General features: G+C 58.3%; 6 protein-coding genes and 1 non-coding gene across 7 annotated transcripts; 3 read left to right on the forward strand and 4 right to left on the reverse strand.

Moving 5' to 3' along the window:
• Positions 1 to 637: 637 nt before the first annotated feature.
• Positions 638 to 3,824, reverse strand: THITE_115499 (uncharacterized protein; the record flags this gene model as incomplete). The annotated part of the gene is made up of 5 exons (XM_003650117.1): positions 638 to 1,611; positions 1,674 to 1,922; positions 1,992 to 3,496; positions 3,553 to 3,685; positions 3,767 to 3,824. 5 exons carry the CDS (start codon positions 3,822 to 3,824, stop codon positions 638 to 640), a joined length of 2,919 nt encoding a protein of 972 aa, XP_003650165.1.
• Positions 3,825 to 5,240: 1,416 nt separating this feature from the next.
• THITE_2109424 (uncharacterized protein) lies at positions 5,241 to 7,535 on the forward strand. The gene is made up of 12 exons (XM_003650118.1): positions 5,241 to 5,537; positions 5,674 to 5,729; positions 5,816 to 5,847; positions 5,930 to 6,108; positions 6,166 to 6,197; positions 6,257 to 6,290; positions 6,349 to 6,592; positions 6,685 to 6,755; positions 6,813 to 6,853; positions 6,911 to 6,931; positions 7,016 to 7,059; positions 7,138 to 7,535. Exons 1-12 carry the CDS (start codon positions 5,467 to 5,469, stop codon positions 7,261 to 7,263), a joined length of 951 nt encoding a protein of 316 aa, XP_003650166.1. The 5' UTR covers positions 5,241 to 5,466; the 3' UTR covers positions 7,264 to 7,535.
• Position 7,536: 1 nt separating this feature from the next.
• THITE_2109426 (uncharacterized protein) lies at positions 7,537 to 9,518 on the forward strand. The gene is made up of 4 exons (XM_003650119.1): positions 7,537 to 8,228; positions 8,305 to 8,553; positions 8,644 to 8,870; positions 8,960 to 9,518. Exons 1-4 carry the CDS (start codon positions 8,057 to 8,059, stop codon positions 9,173 to 9,175), a joined length of 864 nt encoding a protein of 287 aa, XP_003650167.1. The 5' UTR covers positions 7,537 to 8,056; the 3' UTR covers positions 9,176 to 9,518.
• Positions 9,519 to 9,914: 396 nt separating this feature from the next.
• Positions 9,915 to 10,422, reverse strand: THITE_2085345 (uncharacterized protein; the record flags this gene model as incomplete). Its single annotated transcript, XM_003650120.1, has 2 exons — positions 9,915 to 10,187; positions 10,267 to 10,422. 2 exons carry the CDS (start codon positions 10,420 to 10,422, stop codon positions 9,915 to 9,917), a joined length of 429 nt encoding a protein of 142 aa, XP_003650168.1.
• A 1,335-nt stretch (positions 10,423 to 11,757) lies between these two features.
• Positions 11,758 to 11,842, forward strand: THITE_t14. The gene has a single exon. It is a non-coding gene; the product is annotated as a tRNA-Ala (tRNA).
• A 708-nt stretch (positions 11,843 to 12,550) lies between these two features.
• Positions 12,551 to 16,659, reverse strand: THITE_2109429 (uncharacterized protein). Its single transcript, XM_003650121.1, has 4 exons — positions 16,417 to 16,659; positions 13,965 to 16,275; positions 13,036 to 13,772; positions 12,551 to 12,972 (listed from the first exon to the last, which is right to left on the reverse strand). The coding sequence occupies exons 1-4, from the start codon at positions 16,460 to 16,462 to the stop codon at positions 12,773 to 12,775; spliced, it is 3,294 nt and encodes a 1,097-aa protein (XP_003650169.1). The 5' UTR covers positions 16,463 to 16,659; the 3' UTR covers positions 12,551 to 12,772.
• Positions 16,660 to 17,828: 1,169 nt separating this feature from the next.
• THITE_2039242 (uncharacterized protein) lies at positions 17,829 to 18,341 on the reverse strand (the record flags this gene model as incomplete). Its single annotated transcript, XM_003650122.1, has 1 exon — positions 17,829 to 18,341. A coding segment is annotated over one exon (513 nt), but the record flags the coding sequence as incomplete, so codon positions are not given.
• Between the last annotated feature and the right edge of the window lie 317 nt (positions 18,342 to 18,658).

Consider the following 18,658-nt stretch of genomic DNA (forward strand, 5'->3'; position numbering starts at 1 on the left):
CAACGCCACAAACGCTATGACGTCATCACTACCCTTGACAGCACCTACCACACTACATCTTCAAGAGAAGTCAAGGCGGAATTGATATTCTAATACATACCAAAAGCTGTCAACAGCTTGAGAAGGTAGATATTACCCCTCTATATAGCTATAGGATTGACACTGTGTTCGAGACGGCCGAAAACAGGAAAGCTTGGTCCTAATACGGTATAGCGAACTGTGGCATCCAATCGCTGCAACGAAAACTCTGGAGGATTTGCCTGGTAAATGAAGCAAAGCTTCTGACTTTGCTTACACTGTGTACACAGTACCTAGCGCAAGACTCGTCATTGAAGCTTCGCTTTAATCAAGGGCGCTATTTCAAGGAGCCCCTAAAACCCCCATGACATTACATCTGACCGTACTTGGAAACCCAGATGCCCATATATCTCATTCTGGTGCTCGGTATCCAAACACATGCCTTCCAGCCTGAACCCTTTCCAAGATGCTTGCCCCCCTGCACATGCACAGCCTTCCCATTCCCAGAAGAAAAGACGTCAGAGACAAAGAAGAGAAAAAGAGCAAAGAAACAGGAAGCAAAACCCATCCACGCCTGAATTCCAAACCCCGCCCGGCCTCAGCTGATGATGTTAAGTTGTTAACAGGGCAGCGACCCCCGCATCCGATCCTGACAGTCCCAAAGCCGCTCCATCACGTCGGCCGGCACCAGGCCCTGGTCGTCGACGTCCTGCAGCACCTCGAACTGCCGGTCCAGCGCGCCGCGCAGCGCCTCCAGCGCCGCCCGCAGCCGCTCGTTCTCGCCCCGCAGCCGCTTGTTCTCGTCCCGCAGGTCCGCGTTGTGCCGCTGCAGCCGGCAGACGCACCGCTGCCGCTGGGGCGGCTGCTGCTGCTGCGGTTGCTGCTGCTGCTGCTGCTGCTGTTGCGGTTGCGGGGTCGTGAAGCAGGTGCACACGGTCAAGGTCGGCGGGGACGATTGGTCGGGCAGGGCGGCGGTCGGGGTGGGGAGCTGGTCGGGTTCGGCGTGGGAAGCTGGGGTGGGCAGTGATCCGGCGGCTGGTGCGGCTGTGGCTGCGAAATTGGGAGCCGGAGCAGGATCGGGATCGGGATCGGGGTGTGTGGCCGGGTCTGGGACCGGGTCGGCGAGGGGGAGGCTGAAGTCGAAATCCTGCTCGCCGAACAGGAGGTTGTCCAAGTCTAGGATGGAGCTGGGGGGCGCGTCCGGCAGCTCCGGCAGGGATATGTCTATTGCCTGCAGCGTCGTGGTGCTGGGCGGAGGGGCGATGGCGGGCGGATTAGAGACAGCGATGTTGTCAACTGGGGCCTGCCCCTCCCCAGCTGCGGTGTGTACGGGCCGAGGGCTTGCCTGGCTCCCGCGCTCTTGCTGTGGCTCTTGGAGCGGCGAAGGGCCCGGGGTTAGCATGCGGTCAGCCCGCTGCGCTATTTCTCCCGGACTGGCACCGCCTCCGTTCCCGTCCAGGGGCGTGGAAGTTGGCAGGTTGCCCCCCGAACTGGGAGTCCACATGCTGTCAGGGCTGAAGTCGGGGCTTGGCCCGTTGGGAAAATTCGAATATTGATTGGACATGGGCGTGCGGCACGGCGACCAGACATAGTCTGCCGAAGAATAAATGGTCAGTAATGCCGGCTGTGAACACTCAAGCGCTGGCTTGGCTTACATGGCGTGTACTTGGCCCTGTAGCCATCCGGTCCGTGCTCTGGTATATCTGGGAACAGAATGCCGAATATCCGATACCAGGCGTTGTCGCTTTGGTTGGCAACCCGCTCCGCCTTGAGCTGCGCGGTCTCGGACGCCGACAACCAAAGCTTCGGGGGACTTTGCCGCTTGATGCACTTCCTAGTTTCCTGACACCTCTTAGCGTCGTCAACCTTCTTGTACGCTTTCCAGCAGTTTGGGCAGTGGTGGTCTATTCCGTGGCTTTCAAGTAGGTGTTGTCTGTGATCCGGCGCTCTGTCAGCAGGCCTCGTAAGCAAACCAGGCAGGGGGCTCGATGGAACCAACTTCACCCGCGAGACGCTATCCCAGCCGAATTCCGTTTTCGACCCATGCGGCCTTCCACAGAGCGGGCTCTCGCCGGGAAAGCGCTTTTGGTAAGGGCAGGCGTAGGACTTCTTGCAGCTGATATCTTTGCCTGGTGGTCCCATGACATCTCGCCTCTTCGGGGACCGCGAATCCTCGCCACCGTCGTCATCACCAGAGCCACCGCTTCGAGGCCGTTTCGCTGGGCAGTTGCCCGAGCCTGGGGCTCCAGAGTGCGATGCCTGACCGGTCGTTGACCATGCTCCGCTTGTTGGTGGATCTCGGCGGCCAGTGTCACCGTCCATGGGACACTGCGTGGTGCTGGCATCGTCACCATAGGCCTCGGCTCGGCGACGAAAGCACGCTTCCAAAATGCTGCCAGCGAACCGCTCGAGCCCAAGTTCACTTCCCCCTTCGTACCAGCTTTCCGGCCAAGGAGTGGGAGATCTGGAAAGCTCTTGCGCATCCATGTCCTCATCCTCGGTTTCTAAGCCATCCGTCTCGTTCGGTTCAGCATCCGCAAGACGGCCGCCCTCAAGGTCTTCAGCGTACGAGAGCCCCGACTCGGCAGACTGACCTGCCTCTTCAGAGCCAGGAGCCATGGCGGCGTCGCACTCCGGTTCGATATCCATCGTTGTGGCGTCTGCCGTGTTTTTCGAAGAGTGTGTCGAAGCATTTACGCCCCGGTGCCCACACGAAAAATCCCCGTTGGGAGTTGGCTGCGAAATGCACGTGGTCGAGGACCCATCACTTGCCGTCGTGGTGTGACCTATACCGCTGACCGATTCGCTCCGGTCATGATTGGATGGCAAAGGTTTCGGTCGAGACGGAAGCTCGATCGACGTCTCAGGCTCCGTCCATGCGCCTGCTTTTTCGATGGTCTCGCACAAAATATTTTTCGATGCAGGAGGCACGGCGGCAACGAGCGAGTCCGGAGTGCGGCTGGAGGGCCAGAACGGAGGAGACTCAAAGGCGGAGCCGTATCCGCTGTCAGTACTTCTGCTGGAAACGCTCGTCGTGCTCCCCCGAGAGAGCTCGGAATCCGTGGAATCGAAAGCGGAGGGATTCGGGGCCCTGTCCTCCGCCTTGCGCTTCACCATGTCTGCTTGGGGGACGGCCATGCGGCCGCGGTTGGTCGACCTGCCTGGACCGTGGGAGTCGCATTTGGCTACGGCTTCGTCTGTGGGATTCCTGGGGACCTGCCATTTCGCCCTCAGCACAGACAAACCGACGGCCCGTTTCTTGCCGTGGGATGCCCCACGTGATCGTCGGGGAGAGCAATACTCGCTCATGGCTAGCCGGTTGGGCTCTGCAGCAACGAGAGAGTCAGAGATTGCGTGAGGCTGTATCGGAGGGAGAGCGGCAACGTTGCTGATCGAACCCTGAGGTGACGCCCGTGCTGCAAATCCCGGGCTGAACTGAAAGTCTGGAGGCGCGGTGCCATCGAGAGGCTGTCCTCCCCTGCAACGAGGGTTAGAACGCTCAACTGAGGCGAGCGGAAACGCCGGCAGACTCACGGGTAGCAGTGCTCCATCGGCAGTTCTGGCGTCCACAGATTGCTGAGTTGCGCAGGCTGGACCGTTTCTGAGCATGAGAAATGCCCTCCCAAATACAAGGGAGGAGACACCGTCTTGGGCGGCGGAGGGTTTTCTATGGCGCGCATCCAGTCAGCCAAAGTTCTCTGTCCTGCAGTGTGTTTCAGTAGGCGCCTGGCCTCCGGGTAGGCCGCACCTGGATATCCGGATTCATCGTCTCGAAAGTCGAAAGACTCGAAACAGTCGTCCGGCATGCCGGGCAAAGCTTGCTAGTTCTCGGGATGCAGAAGGTCGGCGGGTGTGGGAGGGAGTGCTTTCCGTCCGGACTGAACTGTTCGACGCCAGCCGCATTCACAAGGAGGCCTCCGGGCTGCCTGGAGGAGCTCTGGTATGTCAGGATGCGCAGGCGTCCCCTTATGCGCACGCTAAGCCAAGTCGGTGAGTGGTGTGGTTACACAGGACACATCTGTGACACTGCCGCGTTGGGGGCCGGCGGCTATGCGGACGCATGCGCATGCGGGTACGACCCGATGGTCTGTTGCTTCAGAGTAGATAATCAATGCCACGATGGAGCAACTCAAACTCGTGAACATCAAGAGATGGCAGTTGAGACTCTACTTCAAGCTTTTCTAGGTTCCTAAGAAGCTCGAAACTACCTAGACAGCAGTCTATAACCTGGCTGCGACGGAGCTAGGCTAAACACAACTACGCCTATCGCCGGCCCAGCACATTCGTAGCCAAACCAAGCTCCTGAATCCCATACGGGGACACATAGATGAGCAAACTATTGACATGGAAACGCACATAGACTCATTGTGAACTATGAGCGCCCATATGGGGAGTTCAGAGAAATACATATACGCAAAACACCCAAGACACTCTGTTCTCTTGTTTCTTTCCTCTGTAATCAAAACGTCCTCTTTGCTCATTTTCGGTGGTATCTCTACAACGCCCACAAAACAGGAAAGGCCCGGACATTCGCTGCCTCGACCAACCGTTGTCTTCGCGCGAAAGATTAGTTAATTTCGATCTCCCTACTTGCCAAACGCTAAGCTCTCTATATTCAGTGCGATGGATCCCAAATCTGCATGGGCTCACAACTGGGTTGCGCCCGCAAGCCTGTAAGTCTCCTCTGCAGATTGTCCAGCGGCGACCCTATGGGAGATGATTAACTGAAGTTCGGCAGAAGCCCTTGCAGCCGCGCTGCCAACCCTGCACCGCCCACTGTCGCCGCGACCATTGGATCCGGCCCAGGGGCAAGGAACTACGGACACAGCCCAAACGAATCCAGCGGCGCTTATGATAAAGGCAGAACGGACCCCGTGGCCCATGTTGGCAGCCAGTTCACAGCCAGTGAGGGCCAACGAGGCGGTGCAAGCGGGCCAGGTTATGGGGAATTGGTGGTAGAGGAATGACACTTAAATTGTAGGGGTGCATGTATGATGTGTTTGACATAGCACTGTGTAACAAATCACCTAGGTATTCAGAGGTAGCGTGGATCGAGCTGTTGTTCACCGCGGGGCTCGGTGCAAATCGAAAATTAAGGTAACCTAATTACCTTCCTACACAGTTCTCACACTTGTCAGTGAAGGAACCCCAAGCACAGCTCGCAGAATTCTCTCATCTCCCGCGCTGTGGGCCCCCACGTGGCAGCCCCGCGCTTGAGATCGCCTGGGTCAAGCGCCCCTCATCAAGATTTTCCATGGGCCGAAAAACTGTCTCACACACAAAACCGACGCTGTGGCCCGGGGTACTAGGTGTACACAGTGGAAGTTCTCCTCTGCAAACAATCCTGTAACTCGCCTGCCTTACTTTTTTCTACCCCTCTCTTTTCCTCGTTGCTTCGCAGTCCATTCCCACGCCCTGGCAATTTGCTGCTGCAACTAGTCGCAAACAATGGCTTCGTCCGAGGTACTCACCAGCATCCCGATCACCTCTCTTCCTCGGATATCGCAGGGCAAAGTCAGGTACGAAAGTCTTGAGGCCAGCAGCAATAAATCAAAAGGCAGAAAAGGAAAAGAGAGAATAAAAAGGGGCAGGAGAAAAAACATATCTTCTGTGTCTCGTCCCGCACAACAGCTGCTAACAACGGCCACCCCACAGGGACCTCTTCTCCCTCCCCGACAGCGGAAAACCCAAGCTGCTTTTCGTGACTTCGGGTAAGCACACCTTCTTTCACAACTCCTTACTGTCAAGAGTGTCTTCGCATACCCTACTTCAGGCTTGCTCACTGCCCATTCCGCAGACCGTATCAGCGCCTATGACGTCATTCTCAAGGTGAGCAAACATCCAAGAAGTCAAGTTGGGGGGTGTAAGTTGCCCGGGCGTGTTGCAGTACGGCTCACTTTCGCCCTCTCAGAATGGCATTCCAACCAAGGGCGCCATCCTAACCCTGATATCGGCCAAATGGTTCGACGCCCTCTCCTCTCGCGTTCCGGGCTTGAAGCATCATTTCCTGCACCTCGGTCCGCCTCCGTCGTCCGGCCTTCTCGCCCCGGATGAGGAGAAGCTGCTTCGTGGCCGTTCCATGACTGTCCGGTATGCGTATCGAACCCCGGGTAGTGTGTCTTCTTGTACTGACTTGCCGTTGCGCAGCCGCTTGAAGGTCTTTCCCATCGAAGCTATTGGCAAGTAGCTTCTTCACAGCTCACGGAGCCGTCCAAGCCTCTAACAAATCACCGAGCAGTCCGCGGCTACGTTACGGGCAGCGCCTGGGCAGAGTAAGGTTACCCTCACCCACGGGAGGTCCTCCCTCCGACTGACTCCTCCCGCTGCAAGGTACGAGAAGACGCAGACGATCCACGGCCTGCCGCAGCCCGCCGGGCTCGCCCGCTGCCAGCGCCTCCCGCAGCCCATCTACACGCCCTCCACCAAGGCCGAGCTCGGCGACAAGGACGTCAACATCTCGCCCGACGAGGCCAGGAAGATCGTCGGCGACAAGTACGCCTCGCGCATCGAGGAGCTCGCCCTGGCCTGCTACAAAGCCGGCGCCGCCTACGCCGAGGAGCGCGGCATCATCATCGTGAGTGTCGCCCGTCGTGGGTCGTGGGGGGATGCTAGGCAGGATCCCACCCCCGAAATACATGGCCGCTGACCCTCCCATGCCCTCCGCAGGCGGACACCAAGTTCGAGTTCGGTCTGGACGAAGAGACCGATGAGATCTATCTCGTCGACGAGGTCTTGACGTGAGTCATGCTCCCCCCTTTGATCCAAGGATATCTCGTTGACGCGAATCCGCACAGGCCCGACTCCTCTCGTTTCTGGAGCAAGGCCGACTACCAAGGTATATCCTCCAAGATCCCGCGCTGCCGATTTCAATAATTGCTAACACGCTCCGCAGTCGGCCGCGAACAGGATTCCTGTGCGTGTTACCCGATCTAACCGTCCATTGTTCAACGGGCGAGGAGACAGCTCAACTAACTCGTCCATGCTAACCGTGCGCTAGTCGACAAGCAGGTGCTCCGGAACTGGCTGACCGACAACGGCCTGGTACGTCTTCTCTTTCGTTTCTCCGCCCCGCTCGCCTGGCTGGGCCAAGCCCAGACCAAAGCTGATGGCCGAGTGCAGAAAGGAAAGCCGGATGTCGAGATGCCGCCCGAGGTCGTCGAGAAGACCAAGGCGCGCTACACTGAGGTCTTTGAGCGTCTGACGGGGAACAGCCTGGAGGAAGCCCTGAGCAAGTTGAGTGCTTAGCCTAGGCCCTTGGGCTTTACGGCGAGGGCCGTTCCGTGCTAGGGAGCTCCCTCCTGCGTCCATACTTGGATTACTTGGCTTTTTAGACTGGCAATGCGCAAATCCACAGAAAATATGGGGTCGGTGTAAGAGCAAGAGAGCGGAGGTCGAATTGTTGGCCTCGTGGATATTTGAAGAGCTGCGTCCATTCCGAAACTGACATCCAGGGGTCCGAGGCTGTGTTGATACGGCTGCCGGGACAACACGCAACACGTTGGTGAGCGAGGACCGCCAAGCTGCTATACGCGTATCGCAGCTGTGGAGCTGTGAATTGAGGCCCTGCCCGATTGTCCCGCGTATAGGTTTTTCAGCGGGTCCATCCCGCGCGGGTCGGTGGCTGATTGGACACGGATTCGACAAGGCGATACGCGTATCCGGCCCTCTCCGCGGCCGGGGTCATGACGGGCTGTGAACTGGCGACAGTAAAAATGCGTGTGTGGCTGAGATCCGACTTCTGGAGTCTGGACTGGTCCCAACTTGCGTCAACAGTGCTTTGAGCATGGATGCGACACGCGTCGGCAGGATACGACCGCCAGGGCTGCGACTAAGGGGAGGTGGTCGTTCTGCTATATTTAATCGTTTGCATGTCCCTCCTTGAATCATCGCCGCTCCGTTCCAAGTCAACTCTTCTGCAGGTTCCAGTTCGATCACAGCGACTTCATCGACGGCGGTAGCCCTACCGGAGTCCCCCTCCCGCCGTGCCCGTCCTTCTTCGAAAACCCACGCGCACAAGACGAGTCGGTACCGAAACGCCATGGACGACGACTCGAACGGCTATCAAGAGTTCAAGCTGTACCGCTACACCCCGAGCACCGCGGCCAATGTGATCTTTATCCTCCTCTTTGCCGCAACGGCAATGGGCCATATATTCCTCCTAGTGCGCAGGCGGACATGGTACTTCATCCCGTTCGTCATCGGCTGTCTCTGTGCGTTCCTCCCTAGTTCCGTGGTGAACTTCCTCCGGCGTCGAGCTCCCCAACCCGTTAACCAACGCGGATGCAGTTGAGGCGATCGGATACATCGGACGGGTCATGTCGGCGAAGGAAGCCCCGAATTACACCCTGGGCCCGTACATCATGCAGACGCTACTCATCCTGCTGGGACCGGCGCTGTTCGCAGCCTCCATCTACATGATCCTCGGGCGCTTGATCCGGCTGCTGGGCGCCGAGGAGTACGCCCTCGTACGCACGAGCTGGATGACCAAGATCTTCGTCACGGGCGACGTGCTGTCTTTTCTCGGGCAGAGTGCCGGTAAGTGGCGCCCCCTTCTCCAGCCCGATATTCGTGGAACAGCATCAGAGGTAAACACTAACACCCTTCCTTACGTTACTTTACTCTAAGGCGGCGGACTCATGGCCCAAGCCAAGACCGCCGACGACCAGCAGACAGGCGAGAACGTGATCCTCGGCGGCCTGGGCATCCAGATCCTGTTCTTCGGCTTCTTCATCGCCACGGCCATCGTCTTCCACGCGCGCATCGCGAAGAGGCCGACCGCGCAGTCCTACTCCGTCCCAGGGCCCTGGAAGACGCACATCCTGGCGCTGTACGCCGGCAGCGTGCTGATCCTGGTGCGCTCCGTCTTCCGCATGGCCGAGTTCGCCCTCGGCAACGACGGCGTGCTGATGCGCAGCGAGGCGTACCTGCTCGCCCTCGACAGCGCCCTCATGTGGCTCGTCACCGCCGTCTTTCTGTGGAGCCACCCGTCGCGCGTGCTGGTCGGGGGCAAGGACGAGGTGGTCGGCGTCGGCCTCGAGAGCGGGCTCGGGCGGCGGGGCGAGCGTCGCCGTGGCACCGCCGAGAGCTCCTACCAGATGCTGGCGGTGCCGTTGCAGGATGTTGGCGCGGTGAAGGCGGCGCCGTCGTCGCCCTATGATAGCGACCTGACCGCCGGGAGGGTGAAAGGGCCGAGGGAGTACTCTGGGCGGTATGACGCCCCGCCGGCGAGGGGGCTTGAATATTCGAACTCGTACGGGCGGTGAGGAATACAGGGGATGCGGCGTGTAAGGGTCTCGGGGTCTGGACAGCGTTGACATGCTGCGTGCGAGAGGGCAACGCGCTCAATGAGGCTGTATTGCTGGCGGATTATCCCTTGTTTCGGGTGCGTTATAGACCACTATTACTAGTTTATATGTGTAACACAGTACATCTTGGTCTTTGGGAAGAAGATCTCGCGTCATATGGCTGCTGGCGACGACTAGCTGAGCGGAAGGGAACTTGTCGACTTGGGAAAAGGGCGGAAACCTAAGACAAGTGATCTTGCCTGCGCGTGCGCCTTGCGGTCAGATTAATGACATTCCAGGGGCACCGACGGTTGGCCACAACCGCCACAGTTCCGCTTTGTTCCGTATCTGCACTTGCAAGTGCCCACATCGGTCAAGTTATGTGGCGGTCGACTGCTGCGTCTCCCACTCACCCTGGAGTCAATCTTGCTGTAACACAGGCTAAGGCTCAGAGGAGGACGACGCATTGTATTGATTGTCGCCCAATGATGTTGCATCATGCGCCAGCTACTAGCTAGACACTCTTGATGTCCTAACGAATTCAAACATGATCACCGAATGGCCGACAGGATAGCAGGAGAATCCCCCCAACAGCCGCTGCCGAGCATGCGCTTAGGCGGTGGCCGCTACACGAGCGTCGCTGCTGGTGAGCTGGACGATCTCGTGGCCGATGACAAAGTGACCGATGGAAAAGTTGATCCGCGCCCGGGCGTCCTTCTCGAGCTCGATCCACTCGGGATCTTGGGTGAGTGCAACAAGGTCGTTCGGGCTGCGCAGCCAGTAGGACAGGACGAGATCGTAGTCGGAAACCGTCCATTCCAGCCGTCCCAGGTCGTTCTTCAGCACATTCCGGTAAGCCTCGCGGAGCTCTGGCGGGGTTACCGTCTGGCAGCCGCGCGATTGAAGTTAGCAGGGAGCAGTGCTTGTGTATTCGAGGTGCTTGACGGCGTGATCCGATTCTTACCTGCGCAAACTGGACAATGCCGTGTTTTTTCATGATGGGAACAGTTCTGGGAGGATACTCCACCGTAGCCCACTTGATGAAATCTTCAAATGGGATGTCGCTCTTCCTGTAGACGCAGATGTCGAACTTGAGAAGTTGGGGGGTTTCGCCGGCCATGATGTCGCTGGAGAGTGAAAATGTTGGATATCTCGTTGTGCTCTCGTTTGAACCCGGACTTCGTACTGCAGATTCAAGCTTGGCCTTGCTCCCACGGCGCACTTGCGAGACTTCAAGCCGCCGCAGCCCTTGAGATTTATCTGCGGACCGCAAGTTGGCGCTTTGGAGGATTTGAACAAGATCCTCCGGTCCGTGCTCGCTATCCGAGGCACCTCTCTGCTCGCGAGCTACACTAGATTAGGAATCTATCAGCCTCAATATACAGGCTGCGCCTCTTGTTGGTCACGGTCTCTAATGCGCAGGGCCCGGTAGCATAGGTAAACCACCTACCTATCTAGGTAGGGAATTCAGCCCCCAGATGAGAAAACCAGTTTATTGAGGGGTACTTTTCCGTGCAGAAATGCACGCAGGCGTTGACGTGGTTATCCAGCTCATTGGTGTAAATCGTTGGCGGCACTCGTACTCTCTAGGTCGCCTCCAAGGTCCGGGCACCCTTCCCCCCGACTTGGCCCCCAATTCACTCCGCTGCACGAGTTGTGAGTTCGCTGGCCGCACTTTTCCTGATCCACCAGGAAGCTGTTGGCATGCGAGTTGAGGATGGAAGGAAGCGGGGGGCGGAAAATGAAGCAACTTAGCATTCCCTCTCAGCTCCTGACGGGCTGCGGGTGGGCGAATTAGATGCCATGCCCGTCGTTCTCGGTCTCGTTGTTGGTTGGCCACCTAAGTCAGATAGTTACGGCGCGCGTCTTGGGGTTAACTACGGAATAGCTCCGTTCTCCGTGCTTGTCGATGACCGGCTGATGCAGGTCAGCTGGAACCAAAGCCAGGGTACGGAGCCAAGGTTGTCACAGGACAAGGGCCTGGTTGGCCAGACGCGACTGTGTCTGTGTCAAATGGCTGCAACAGATCTGTGTGACTGGCATCTAGTGTACAGTACATGCATCTATCTGTGCGAAGCAGTGTGTTGGTTGTGGTGGGGGAGAAGCCAGTGGTCTGGACGGTACATACCTACGGAGACAGACGGGAGGGCGGGACAGGGCCCGTTTGTGGGCCCATTTGGCGCGCTTGACGCGGTCCATTGTCGGTTTCCATACGACATCGGTAACTACGGACCGTAACGTTACGAGCTCATCAGCACTTCGGCCGGGGTCTTAGTTCCCAAAATTTCAGCCCACGTCGCGATTCAGCAGCCCCTGAGATCCCCACCTGCAATACCTTCCCCGAAAACCCACCTGGGCTCGGAACAGAATAACATTAGGGCTCAGCCCCTGACTGCCATGGCCACCACCACCGCCCAAGAACCGAGTTCCCCCTCAACAACACTCACCACTTCAAGGGCGTGTGGCTCAGTTGGTAGAGCGTTCGCTTAGCATACTCTCGTGAGTGCGAAAGGTCCTGGGTTCGATTCCCAGCTCGTCCAAAGCCCGATTCAGTTCCTCCCTCCCTCTGGTTATGGAGGGCTTAGCCTTTTGCCGTTAGCATGATTCTCTCCCGGCTTGAAGCATCGGGACCAACAGACGCTCTGGCCGTTGACTTGACATGGAGTCGTTTCCTTTTCCCTTGACTGTCGAGCGATTGCGGTGCGTTGCCGCCGAGGTCCCCATGCAAACAGCCTCCTTTTTCCTTTCCCCTCCTCGTTACTCATAGAACAGGGAGCCAAGCCTCTGAACCTAATTGTGAGGCTGTACCTGTGCCCTCCTGAACATGCGAGTGTCCCAGGAAGGAAGCATCCAAACCTAACTTGGAGACCGTACCCATGCCCCCCTGAACGTGCGAGGGGCCCCAGGAAGAAGAAGAAGTACCTTAGCCAGGAAGCCGGAGACCATCTTTCGGCTGGCCATTCTAGGACTTTCCGTAAACCTGGGCGACTTCCCTCAACGGCCACCTTCAAGCATTCGGAACTCATGCTCGGTTTCACATGTGCGATCGGCCAGGCCTAAGCCCACCCATACGCCCCCTTATCGCTATGTGTGAACAGTGGCTGGCCTTAACAAGTCTTTGACCAGTCATCCCGCAAGCTGGGATCTCCAGGGTGTCAAACTCGCACCGTTTAAGCACACACCAGCAGCATATGGAAACTGAGCAACGGAATCAAGTGCTTCCATATAAGAAAGTTCAGAGAGCCGGAGCCTCTACATACAACTGGCTCCCCAAAACTTTTATAGCTCCCATACCCCAGCAACCCCAAACCGATGCAACCACCCATTAAGCCAGCCCGCATTCTAATCTACGTCATCATCAGGTCGGAACTCATCACTCATCCGGGGCATCCTGAGTCATCGTGCGATGTCCGCCCATTCCCGCGCCACTTCCAACACCCGCAAAGCCTGTCCACACGCGCATCCCGCGTCTAAGCGACGCCGGCGAGCTTCAGCACGTTCGGGTTGGCGCTGAAGAGGTCCTGCTTCGCGTTGTAGAGGAAGAAGACGATCTTGCGGACGACCTCGCGCGTCTCGTCGTCGAGCTGCTCCGTCGGCGGGCTCAGCACCGCCTCCAAGACGGGGACCAGCTTCGGCGCCAGCTGCTGGATGGTGGGCTCGTTCGACTCATCTAGACGGTGGTTAGCCTCGACGCAGCAGGGCAGGGATCGCAACAGATGGGGAAAAGGCTCACAAAGCTTCAAGATGCACTCGTAAACGGGCGAGTTCTCCTCGTAGTCGTCCTTGAGGGGAAGCAGGCCGACGAGGGCGGGAAGAACATCGCCAAGTGGGATCCGATCCGGATGCGCCATAATCATGCGCGAGATGCAGCCAGCCGCATTGTCCTTGATGCGCGCCTCCTGGATGTGCAACATAGGCTCAAGCTTCTGCAGAATGGTGGGGTAGTGCGGCAGGTAGGTATTGCTGTCGGTCGAGTTGTAGATGAGCTGACCGGTGGCGTAGGCAGCGTTGCTCTTGGTCTCGAGGTCCGTGTCGGAAAGGCGCTTGAGTAGAAGCTTGAGGAGCCTCTCGGTGTAAGGCGTCACGGCAGCCTCCATGTTGGCTGCGCACTCGGCGATGACGCCGACACCGGTAGACCGCTCAATGTTCTCCGACTCGGAAGCCGCGAACTTCAAGATGGGCTTCTCGAAGATCTTCCAGAGCTCGGCGAAGCCGGGACCGAGGGCGACGGCGAGGCCGATCACGACATCGAGCGCCGTGTCGATGACGAGCCAGTCGTACTCGGAGGTGCCCTCCACTTCCTGCTCCTCATCCTCGTCGCCGAGGTCCTGCTGGCACGGGTGGGACCGGGTAATGATGGTCGAGATGACGGTGACGACCTCCTTCATGAACTCCTCCTGAGCGAGGATAGCAGGGCCGCACGACTTGAGGGTAGCCGCGACGTTGCGGTTGATCTCGGTGACCACGGACCTTGTCGTGGTTAGCATCGATTCCCTGAAACGGAAAGAAGACGGCGGTGAAGGGAGGGAAGTGCAGTCAGAAGTAGATGAGTACGCTTTCTCAGCATCCGCAGTATTTTGCGTCTGAGTGAGCTGGGTAATAACGTAAGGTGGTCATCATGCAAAACAGAGACAGACAGGGAAAACAAGAGAGCACACATACCGATCGCCCTCCTCATGCCAGAGCGCGAGGGTCGCCTTGGACACGATCTCCCCGAGCTTGACCAACGTAACGGATGGGGTTTGCTTGAGCGGAAGACCGGGCTCCCAGTTGGTGCCAGTCTCCTGCTCCATAAGCTGCCAGACGCGGGCGAAGGATCTCCACAGGGTAGCCATGGCAGCCTTGCGGCAGCCTTCGTACGAGTGCTCGGCGAGCGGGGAGATGGCCTCGACGGCCCTCTCGAGATACTCGGTGATCTCGTGCGTGCCGCAGGCGTAGGTGATGACATCGCCGAGGATCTCGATGGCAACCTCCTTCTCAAGCGCTTCCACCGATACGCCAAAGTCCTCGTAGTCGTCATCGTCATCATCATCCATCCAGTCCTCGTCATCGTCCTCGGCACCCTTGATCTTGAGCTTCTTGCCCGCGGTGATGACCTCGTTGTCAGTGCCGACGATGCCCTTCTCCTCCTCGCTGAGCGTCAGCTTGATCTCCTCCTCCTCCAGCTTCAGGCTGTCGAAGAGGCCCTTGAACACGCCGGGAAGGAAAGGCGCGAAGTCCTTCTCGTAGACCTTGGCGAGCGAGCTCCACAGAATGAAGCTGCTCTCGCGGAGCCTCGAGTTGTCAAGCTGCAGAGCCTCCTCGCTGGACCTCATCAAGTCGACCACGTAGGGCTGGAAAGCCTGGGCACCGACGGCGGTGGCGATGCGGCCGATCGAGTCGCACACACCGCTCCGCAGGGAGAGATCGTCCTCCGAGTCCTTGATGGTGAGATACGGTCCCAGGGCGTGCATCGTCTGCTCGAAGTAGGGCTTGAAGCCCTCGCCAAGGCACTCGGCAATCGCGCCGATAGCACCCGAGGCGGCGACCTTGACCTTGTAGTCGTCGTGGGTAATGAGGGCGCCGATATTGCTGATCAGCTCGCTGGCATGCTGCTGCATAAACTCGGCGTCGAGACCTTCAGACATGGCATCGAGGGCACCGCAAACGGAGCGGATGATCTCGATGTTCTTCTTGGCCAGTTTCTCATCGGCCGTGGGGGCCATGGCGGCTTGCAGATTCTTTACCAGCGCGGCCATGATGGGCTCGTTGTAGGCCGAGAGCTCCTCCGCAATGTCGTCGGCCAGACGGGCGAGACCAATGAGGGCCGTGTGCCGCACGCCGACATCGGGATCGTTCAGCAAGTTGATTGCAAGAGGCATGATGGACTTAACTTGTGAAGCGATAAAGTCAGGCGCACCCTCGACGACGGTGCCCAAGGCAAGAATGCCTGCTTTCCTGTAGCCAGGCTCGCTGGACGTCGCAAAGTTGGGGAGCGCGTCGAGCAGCGGAACGATCACCTGGCGGGGCGGTAGGTCGTTGGCCAGCTGATCGAGAAGGGCTAAAGCCGACCTGGCCGGACCCATGTCGTCATCGTCCTCATCGTCGCCGATCTCGGTGAGGATCAACAAGCTCTTCTGGGTGAGCTCCTGGCCCATGTCTTTCATGCCCTGGATCTTCATGCGGCGGTAGCGCACAGTCTGCGCGAGAAATGCGAGGGCTTGTGCCCGGACGTCGTCCTCGGCCTGCTTGTTCGCAGCGAGGTCGATCATGAATTGGACAAGGTCCTTGAGGTACTTGCCGAGCAGCGCCGACTCGTAGGCGAGGAACTGTTGGAACACCTCGAAGGCCTGGCCCGTCTTCTCGTCATCGCCGGACTGAACGGCGTCCTTGAACACGTCGACCATGGAAGGGATCAGCGTCTGGAGCTTGGCGACGGACTCCTCGTCCTCGAGCGGCTCGAACATGAGCAACATGGCGCCGATCGACATCATCGAGTTGATCCGGACGTCGGCACTCTGGGGATCGCGCAAGGTACGGCTGAACAGCTCGAGGAGCTTGTCGATGTCGTTGGAGAAGGACGTCGGGTTCTCCTCCAGCAGGCTGAAGATGATGTAGGAGCCAACCTCACGTTGGCTGACCTCGTTGCTGGTGGCGAGGTTGTAGAGGGCTGGGACGAGATCGGGCCACTCGCCGTCCTCGAGATCGAGCGCAGCGATGGCGGCGACGAGGCGTGCGTTGGCATGGCGGGCCTTGGGGGTCTGCTCGTTCATGGTGGCCTGGACGAGGTGCTGGCGCACGGCGGGCTTCTGCTCCTTGGGGATCTTCTCCCAGTGCTTCACAGCAAGGCGGGCGGCCTGCACGGCTGCCTGCTGCCGCACGTTCACATCCTGGTGGGTTGCGACGATCTCAATGAGCAGAAGGAGGGACTCGGGGTGCGAGTAGTAGTTCTTCTGGAGCTCGGCCGTGACGGCTTTCAGGTTCTGCGTGTCGGCTGCAAGCGCGCCGCGCCGTTAGCAGGAGAGCAGGAGAACATCACCACCAAGCACTCGGGATGACACGATTCAGGTTGTCTCGGCGAGCGGGGAAGCAAAGCATCGGGCGGAGCAATTGGGCATTGTCGAGCTCAACTTACGGACTTGCGACTCCTGCAGGAGCGCTGCCAACCTCTGCTGATCCATGGTGTCGCACCCTCGATATAAAACAAAAGAAAAGGGTATCACGAAATAGGGAAAACGAAGGGAATAATCGGCGGCGGGATCGCGATGTTTCTCGTCGCAAGGATGAGCCCAGGCTGAGCCCAGGCAGAAAAAAAAAAATTTGGAATTTTCCCACCGCGCAATTTCCAATGTGGAACTGAGAGAGGACTGCTTAGCGCGTTATCCGTTGTTAACTCAGGGTACTGCTGCGGGGCAACAATGGAGTGCGGGACAGGTTCATCTCACCGCCTCTGCATGGGGCAGGACATGCACGTGACTGGGCCCCAAGTTGACTTCCTTATGGAGTAATTCCAAGATGCTGCTCTTCATTTGCCCGTGTGAAGTGTGAGCCATGCAGCCACCCATGGGCATTGTTCTTTCCTTGCACCTTTGTTTGAACTTCGAAATCTTCGCTCGTCCCTGTTTCCAAAGGCTCAACCCGCAATACCAGCCTCACATAGATTAGCGGTTTCTGTATGAGACATGTTGACTCCAGCCGATGTCGCCAAGTATATTGAGTCGGGTGAAAGGTGTCTTGGTATTGTCTCGTGAGTTGATCGAGTAGCGCCTAGGGCAAGTCCTCAAGCGCAACCCAGAGGGTATTGGCAACCCTGGCCCGGTTTGCTTCGACGTCCTCGACACAATGTAGCTTAAAAGTTCCCTTGTAATGACTCCTTCATTCTTTATGTATGCTCAGTGGGGTTGGGGTCCAGGCTGTAGCCTGTATGAGGGGTGTCTTAGAGCACAAATCCCATGCGGTTTAACCCACTCCTTTGTCTTGACCGCGATATGTCTCAGCGTTGTATTGAATTTTTTTTATAAAAAAAAAAAAAAAAAAGCCCGATACATGTTTGCGGGCATGACGTTGCATCATCACCCGCCCTGTCTCAGCCCCGAATTGCCCGTCCAGCCTCAAAGACTCAAATGAGAAACCTCACTCTCTGCTCTATCCCGCCTGGGCAATCAGCGTGAGAGCACTCGGATCCGTAACGGATTGCGGGAGGTACCTCGGTTACTTTTACGAAATGGAAATGGCATCTGGACCAGCTAACGGCTCCTTACAAGCGGGAGGCCTGGACAAGGTTGAGGGGAAAGAGCAGATGGTGAACGCCGATGATCTGATATTTACGAGCTCATGCTAAACTTTGGACTTAGGAGCCAACTCGACACACTGAGAGAAGGCGGGCAGAGTGTTGAGATCCCAGGCACGCGGTATGCACCGCCGCCCTTCCTCACTGCTTGAGTGGAACAAACTAAAACCCTCCAGTTTCGAGAAACCAAGCATTATGAGGACCAAAGGAATTCCAAGCAGGGCTCGAATTCAACAACAAGAACGTCACAATCCGGCCTACTGCTCCGAGCGGCAGGCGACCTCCTCCCAGTAGAATGGCTGGCAGCTGTTCGGGTTGGCCGCAATGCCGAGGTGGGACTGGCCCGGGTTGAGCGGGCAGGGGGCGTGGGCGCCGCCGGGCGGGAAGCGGATGCAGACGGAGCACTGGCCGGCGTAGCAGGCGGACGAGCCGGCCATCAGCAGCGCGTCGGCCGAGTTGGCCTGCACCGAGAGGTCGCCGCTGCCGCCGAGCCAGCCGAAGCCGGCGCCGTTGGGATCGCCGAACTGGTCCTGCAGGTACCAGGTGCCGTTGGCCGGGACGGGCGCGCCGGCGTTGGTCGTGCAGTCGCCCTGGCCGGCGCACACGCGGAACACGACGCCCGGGTTCTCGCCCATGACCTCGTACTTGGTCGCGTAGTCGTGCCCGAGGTACAGCCCGCTCAGCGCCCGCAGCACGTAGCAGTGGCCGTACTGGATGCCGAGGTCCTTGCCGCTCTGCTGCGGGCAGACGGGCTCGCCCGAGCAGATGGTGACGTTGTGCCGACGCCGCCGCTTAGGGGTTTTCGAGGGAATGAGGCCGAAGACGGAGCTAGGAGCGGGACGACCCAGCGCCAGCTGCCAGTCTATATGAGATTAATGCCCAAGGGCGGCACTTAAGCGACCGCGGAGATTGTTCTTTCTGTTATCAGTGGGCTTTTACCAGGACCGCAAGTCTGCACTCGACTGACGTAGCCCGCCATTGTATAGGGGGCAAAGCATAGCGCGGCATCATGCCCAAGGGATGCTGCTGAATTACTAACATTCATTCAAGATCGAGAACCGTACACTTCCCACTTCGTACTTGGAGC

Source organism: Thermothielavioides terrestris, chromosome 1 (assembly GCF_000226115.1).
Source record: "Thermothielavioides terrestris NRRL 8126 chromosome 1, complete sequence".
Lineage (NCBI taxonomy): Eukaryota > Fungi > Ascomycota > Sordariomycetes > Sordariales > Chaetomiaceae > Thermothielavioides > Thermothielavioides terrestris.